Source organism: Physeter macrocephalus, chromosome 1 (genome assembly GCF_002837175.3).
Source record: "Physeter macrocephalus isolate SW-GA chromosome 1, ASM283717v5, whole genome shotgun sequence".
NCBI classification, from domain to species: Eukaryota; Metazoa; Chordata; class Mammalia; order Artiodactyla; family Physeteridae; genus Physeter; species Physeter macrocephalus.
The window spans coordinates 31896333-31904370 of NC_041214.2; the positions used below are offsets into that span (position 1 = coordinate 31896333).

Below are 8038 nucleotides of genomic sequence, written 5' to 3' on the forward strand. Positions count from 1 at the left end.
GCGTGCGCGTCCGGAGCCTGTGCTCCGCAACGGGAGAGGCCACAACAGAGGGAGGCCCGCATACCACAAAAAAAAAAAAAAAAAAAAAGTCAACAGACAGAAATCAGTTGTATTTCTATACACTATGTACAAAATATACACTATATAGAAAATATCTGAAAAAGAAATAAAACCTGCCCATTCACGATAGCATCAGACATTACAAAATACCTATGTATAAATTTAACCAAGGAGGTGAAAGATCTAAACACTGAAAATTATAGGACTTTGATGAAAAACACCAAAGATGACACAAGTAAGTGGAAAAAAAATCCCATGTTTATGAAAATATTGTTAAAATGTCTGTACTACCCAAAGCCATCTATAGATTCAATGCAACTCCTATCAAAATTCCAAAGTCATTTTTCTACAGAAGTATGGCGTCACATAAAAAGAAACACAGACCAATGGAACAGAATCAAGAGCCCAGAAACAAACTCTCATGTATACAATCAATACTTGACAAGGGAGTCAAGAACACTAAATGGGGAAAAGACAGTCTCTTCAATAAATGGTGGTGGGAAAACTGGATAACCACATGCAGAAGATGAAACTGGACACATATCCTATACCACTCACAAAAATTAACTCAAAATAGATTAAAGACCCGACTCTGTAAAACTCCTAGAAAAAAACATATGAGAAACACTCCCTGACACTGCTCTTGGCAATAATTTTATGGATGACACCAACAGCAAACGCAATAGAAACAAAATTAATAAGTGGGACTACTGCAAACTAAAAAGTTTCTACACAGCAAAAGCAACAATCAACAAAATGAAAAAGGCAACCTACCGAATAGGATAAAATATTTGCAAATCATATATCTGATAAGGGATTAATATCCAAAATATACAGAGAATTCGTAAAACTTAACAGCAAAAAAAATTTTTTTTGATTAAAAACTGGGTAGAAGATCTGAATAGACATTTTTCCAAAGAAAACATACAAATGGCTAATGAAAAGATGCTCAACATCACTTATCATCAGGGAAATGCAAATCAAAACCACAATGAGGTTTTAGCCTCACACCTCTTAGAATGGCTATTATCAAAAAGACAAGAAATAACAAGTGCTAGTAAAGTTCTGGAGAAAAGGGAACACTTGTGCACTCTTGGTAGGAATATAAATTGACACAGCCACTACAGAAAACAGTATGGAGGTTCCTCAGAAAACTAAAAATAGAACTACCAAATGATCCAGCAATGCCACTTCTGTGTATATATCCAAAGGAAATAAAATCAGGACCTCAAACAGATGACTGCATTCCCATTTCACTGCAGCATTATTCACAGTAGCCAAGATATGGAAACAACCTAAGTGTCCATCAATGGATGAATGGATTAAAAAAAAATGTGACATACAAATACACATATACACACAATTATCCACTGGATATCCATATCAATAAAAAAACATGACACATACATACACACAAACACAGAGAAATATTATTCAGCCATGAGAAAGAAGGAAATCCTGCCATTCGTGACATGAATGGATCTTTAGGGCATTTCACTTAGCGTGTGCTAAGTAAAATAAGTCAGACAGAGGAAGAGAAATACCGTATGATCTCACTTATACGTGGAACCTAAAACAGCTGAACTCACAGAAAAAGAATAGTGGTTACTAAGAGCGGGGGCAGTGTTGGAGTGAGGGGAGATGTTGGTCAAAATATACAAACTTCCAGGTATAAGATGAAGAAGTTCTGGGGATCTAATGTACAACATGGAGATTAAACAGTACTGTATCACATACTTGAAAACTTCTAAGACAGTAGATCTTAAACGTTAATCACCACAAAAAAGAAATGGTAATTATCAGAGCACTATGGGGGTAATCATTTTACAATATGTAAGTATCAAATCAACACGTACACCTTAAAGGGGCTTCCCTGGTGGCACAGTGGTTAAGAATCCGCCTGCCAAAGCAGGAGACACGGGTTCAAGCCCTGATCCGGGAAGATCCCACATGCAGCAGAGCCACTAATATGGTGTGCCACAACTACTGAGCCTGCACTCTAGAGCCTTTGACCCACAGCTACTGAAGCCTGTGCGCCTAGAGCCTATGCTCCGCAACAAGAGAAGCCACCGCAATGAGAAGTCCGTACACCGCAACGAAGAGCAGCCCCCGCTGGCCGCAACCAGAGAAAGCCTGCGCACAGCAATGAAGACCCAACACAGCCAAAAGTAAATTAATTAATGAATTTTTTAAAAAATGTACACCTTAAACTTAAACAATGTTATATGTCAATTATATCTCAATAAAACTGGGAAAAAATGTTTTAAAAATAAGACAAAGCAGGGCTTCCCTGGTGGTGCAGTGGTTAAGAATCCACCTGCCAATGCAGGGAACATGGGTTCGAGCCCTGGTCCGGGTAGATCCCACATGCCGCGGAGCAACGAAGCCCGCGCACCACAACTACTGAGGCTGTGCTCTAGAGTCTGCAAGCCACAACTACTGAAGCCCACGAGCCTAGAGCCCGTGCTCCACAACAAGAAGCCACCGCAGTGAGAAGCCAGCGCACTGCAATGGAGAGTAGCCCCCACTCGCCTCAACTAGAGAAAGCCCACATGCAGCAGTGAAGACCCAACACAGCCAAAAAAAAAAAAGAATAAATTAATTTTTTAAAAAAATAAGAGAAAGCAGTTTAGAATTTTCCAACATGTATGTAGGGAGAGGAGGAAAGAATGGCCTTAGCCAGAGGAATTGATCCCACACCTCCATTCCTGCCAGGTAGGAAGACAACTGGGGTAGCACCACATAGGTATGGCATATATAGATTTAGTGGGCAAAGTTCAAGGAATCCTGCTTTGCTCAGGAAATAAGAGATGTGGTCATCTTAATTGTTAAAGTCCACCCTAAACTGAACATTGAACATTTAGGTTGCTTTTAATCTGTCACCAAGAAAGAATAGTTGAGTCAAGGAGTAAGCACTTTGCTAAACTTTAATTCCTACTGTCAAAGAGAAAAGTGTTTCCTATTTACGGTCCCTCTATTTACACTGTTTTCATACTAGATGATTCTTTCCTTTTTGCCCCCTAATTTGTCTTGACATTTATTGCTCATTATGGTTAAAAATATTTAAGAGGAAAAGACTGATTTTTTTTTAAGTATCAGGTTAAAGGTAATTACCCATGTATGATTTCAAATAGGCTTCTTTTAAAAATCATTTTAAAATATCATTTCACATAAATCATGTAATAAAGATATGTACCTCTTTACAATGAAGTTGGAGATCAGATTTACCATTACCATCATAGACAAAATGTAATAAAATGGCAAACAGCTGAAGAAATAAAGGTGGGACATAAGAAACAACCTCCTAGTGAAGCAGTTTACAGAAAAGCTTTCCATGAGAAACTTTCTGAATAGGATTCAGTAAATGATCATCTGTCTGGGCAGAGGATAGGACCTTTGATTACCTGAAAATCATTTGCAATTCAGATCAACAAGTAAAATCACCCACCAATGAAGTAGACAAGCACATTCTGCCACTGAACCCACACAAGCTACAGTTTTCATGCCAAAACCTTCTCTCCACCAAGACCTTATCAGCACTGCATTGAAATCCAATAAGCGTGCAGATAACAACCCAGATCTGGGTCAGGAATTATTGTTATTGCAGGTGAGGTACTGCACAACTTTCAAAGGGCAGGAGAACCAGGTCCTTCTTTCTTACCTTTACCATGAACGTGAAGTCTGTTAGGGCCGGGGAGTAGACAGCCCCACCGGCACATGGGCCCATGATCAGAGAAATCTGAGGGATGACTCCGGATGCCGTGACATTCCTCTGCCAAAAGAGAAAGGCAAAGGCATCTGGTTACAGAGGTGTTCAAGGCATTACCTGCAGAAAGACAGAGGCAACAATAAAAGTACATTTGGCTTTTATTCACAGAAATTCTGTCCTAGAGACAAGAGGCCTAATCTGTACAGTTTCTTCCAGAATTGTATATGCAACTTTTCCCCATAACTGGTGGGATGGTTGGCATATTACTTTCTGGGGCAAGTAACCTCTTCTCTCCTTGGCAGGGCAGTATTTCCCCAAAAGCTCCACCAGGACATGAGCTCAGAGAGAATCCTACCAGTCTCACCCCAGCTCTAAACACACTTCAGGCCAGGACCCCTGTCTGTACAAAACTGGCTAGAAGAATGAATGAAAATCTTAGGTGGAATATACAGGGTCAACACTTACCCTGGATCCATGACCTGTACTTGGAGCCCCTTCACACCCTCCACAGAGGATGCCCAACAGTTACAAGGCAAGGCTAAGAGGCAGGTGCTACTTTACTCAGTCTTCAATGTCTGCCCACCTCTACACAGGGCAGATGGGAAATAGGGAGGTGGCAGAAGGCAAAAAGGTTCCATAGGGACAAAGGTGTTGTGAAGAGCCAAGCCTCAGGCCACCTTCTAGGAAAAACAAGATTTCCCAGGGGGCTGGAAGACCCAGGAAAGATAAGAACCCAATGACTCCTTGCCCATCCCCCAGCTTCTATCCTTCCCTGCTGAGCCCCATCAGCTTAAGAGAAGTATGTCCACTTTTAGTCCTGCCCTGGGTCTGAGACCAATTTCTATAATTCACAGGACATAGCTCAGGACAGCACAAAAAGGCATCCACAGAGAGGATTCTGAGAAGATGGTAGAGTGGGAAGCCCCGGAATCTGTCTCCCCACCTGGACAAAAATTACACTGGCAGAATCTGTCTGATGTAACTTTTTGGAACTCTGTTACGCCTACTGAAGGCTTAACATCCACAGGAAGATTTGGAGGGCAAATCGCAGTTAATTTCAGTCAATTTCAACTGGTAGCACAGTAGCAGCTACCCTTACCTACCCTCTACCCCCAGCCATGAGGCATGCAGCTGTGCATGTGTTCCTGGAGTGGCTTACACAGAGGCAGACAAAAAGGACCCTGCCCTCCAAATATCGCAAATCTATGCTCCGACAGCTGACTGTTGATTCTGATCAGAGGTGAAGTTAGGAAGTTAGGCAGCCATTGTTGTTGCACCTCACCCCACTGTTGCAAGCTCCTCCACCTCCAGCTCAAAATCACTTGCATTAGGGAAATGCAAATCAAAACTAGAATGAGATACCACATCACACACATTAGGATGACTACTATCAAAAAAACAGAAAACAAGTGGTGCTTGGTGAGGATGTGGAGAAAGTGGAACCCTTGTGCACTATTGGTAAGAATGTAAAATGGTACAGCCGCTGTGAAAAACAGCATGGTGGTTCCTCAAAAAATTTTAAACAGAATTACCAAATGATCCAGAAATTCTACTTCTGGGGATATAACAAAAAGAATGGAAAACAGGGTCTCAAGGAGATAACTTGTACACCCACATTCATAGTAGCATTATTCACAATAGGTGAAATGTGGAATCAACCCAAATGCCCATCAATAGAAAACTGAATAAACAAAAAGTGGTATATCTATACAATGGAATATTATTCATCCTTAAAAAGGAAGGAAATCCTGTCACATGTTACAACATAGATGAAACTTGAGGACACTGTGCTAAGTGAAATAATAAGCCAGTCACGGGCTTCCCTGGTGGTGCAGTGGTTGAGAGTCCGCCTGCCAATGTGGGGGACGCGGGTTCGTTCCCCGTTCTGGGAGGATCCTACATGCTGCAGAGCGGCTGGGCCCGTGAGCCATGGCCGCTGGGCCTGTGCGTCCGGAGCCTGTGCTCCGCAACGGGAGAGGCCACAACAGTGAGAGCCCCGCGTACCACACACACACAAAAATAAATAAAAATTAAAAAATAAAAAATAAACCAGTCACAAAAACACAAACACTGTACAATTTTACTTAAGTTATTTAGTCAAAATAATAGAGACAAAGTAGAATGGTGGTTACCAGGGGCTGGCAGAGGGGATAATGGGGGGTGACTGTTTAATGGGTATAGAGTTTCAGTTATGTAAGACAAAAAGCTATGGAGATGGCCCCTGTCCACCTCCCTGTGGCTGCCCCGCAGGCCGAAAAGTTTCTCCAGGTGCGGAATTCCAGGCTACCACCAGCACACAGTGTGCACGCCAGTCAGGAACCAGCCCACCTGATGGCCCGGGGGCAACGGATGTATCAGAAACTGAAGCAAGAAAGTACTCAGCAGAGGGAAGAGTCAAGATGGCAGACTAGGAGGACGCAGAATTCGTGTCTCTGCACAACTAGGGCACCTACTTGGCACCGGTGGGGGACCACGGACACCTAAGGGGATGGGAGGAACCCCCAGCAACAGGGTCCTAAGCAAAGGCCCCGCCCCATGCTCAGACATCACCCACCCCCACCCCCCCCACCAGCCTAGGTTCCGCCCCACCCTAAACCCCGCCCCTGCCTAATTTCCACCCCTCCTAAACTCTGCCCCCAGAGCCAAGGCTTTTTTTTTTCTTTTTCTTTTCTCCTGTTTTAGATTGGGGTTCTGTTTTACCTTGTTGATTCACCATTGTTGATTCACTTATATTTTTATTTTTCCTAATAAATTTTTTATTTTCCAATTTTATTTTATTCTTCATACATTGTTACTGTTCTCTCCTTTTGGCTTGTTCCCCCCACCCCCCCACTTTTTTTCTCTTCTTTCTGTTGTGGTTTTATTTTACCTTGTTGCAGTTGTTTCAATTATATTTTTATTCTTCCTAATATATTTTTTATCTTTCTAATTTTATTTTGTTTTTTATTCTTTGATATTGTACTGCCCCTTTTCTTTTTTTTCTCTTTTTTTTTTTGCCACACCACACAGCTTGCGGGATCTTGGTTCCCAGGCCAGAGGCTGGGCCCGAGCTCCTGTGGTGGGATCTCTGAGTCCAAACTGCTGGACTAAAAGAGAACATCAGACCCCAGGGAATATTAATCGGAGTGAGGTCTCCTGGAGGTATTAATCTGAGCACGAAGACCTGGATCTATCCAACTGCCTGCAAACTCCAATGCTGGATGCCTCAAGCCAAACAACCAGTAAGACAGGAATACCGCCCCACCTACCCAAAAAGAAAAAACAAAAATGAAACAACAAAAAAATACATTACAGACAAAGGAGCAAGGTAAAAACCTAAAAAAACCAAATAAATGAAAACAAAATAGGCAACCTACCTGAAAAAGAATTGAAAATAATGACAGTAAAGATGTTCAAAAATCTCAGGAACAGAATGAAGAAAATACAAGAAACATTTAAAAAGGACCTAGAAGAACTAAAGAGCAAACAAACAGTGATGAACACAATAACTGAAATTAATAATACTCTAGAAGGAATCAATAGCAAAATAACTGAGGCAGAAGAATGGATAAGTGACCTGCAAGATACAATAGTGGAAAGAACTGCCAAGGAACAGAATAAAGAAAAAATAATGAAAAGAATTGAGGACAGTCTAAGAGACCTGTGGGACAACATTAAACACGCCAACATTCGAATTATGATGGTCTCAGAAGAAGAATAGAAAAAGAAAGGGTCTGAGAAAATACTTGAAGAGATTATAATCGAAAACTCCCTAACATGGGAAAGGAAACAGTCAATCAAGTCCAGGAAGCAGAGAGTCCCATACAAGATAAACCCAAAGAGAAACACACTGAGACACATATTAAGGAAACTATCAAAAACTGAATACAAAGAAAAAATATTAAAAGCAGCAATGGAAAAGCAACAAGTAATACACAAGGGAATACCCATAAGGTTAACAGCTGATTTTTCAGCAGAAACTCCACAACGAAGAAGGGAGTGGCAGGACATATTTAAAGTGATGGAAGGGAAAAACCCACAAGCAAGATTACTCTACCCAGCAAGGATCTCATTCAGATTCGACAGAGAAGTTAAAACTTTTACAGACAAGCAAAAGGTAAGAGAATTCAGCACCACCAAACCAGCATTACAAAAAATGCTAAAGGAACTTCTCTAGGCAGGAAACACAAGAGAAGGAAAAGACCTACAATAACAAACCCAAAACAATTAATAAAATGGTAATAGGAACATACATATCGATAACTACCTTAAATGTAAATGGATTAAATG

The 8038-nt window shown here is 41.3% G+C and overlaps 1 protein-coding gene across 1 annotated transcript in view; it reads right to left on the reverse strand.

The window, feature by feature from the left end:
• The window catches only part of PCCB (propionyl-CoA carboxylase subunit beta), an 85651-nt gene that overhangs the window by 58801 nt on the left and 18812 nt on the right, over positions 1-8038 (reverse strand). The window contains exon 6 of the mRNA XM_007102547.4: positions 3722-3832. Coding sequence (XP_007102609.1) covers positions 3722-3832 — 111 coding nt within the window. The remainder of the gene's footprint in view (positions 1-3721; positions 3833-8038) is intronic.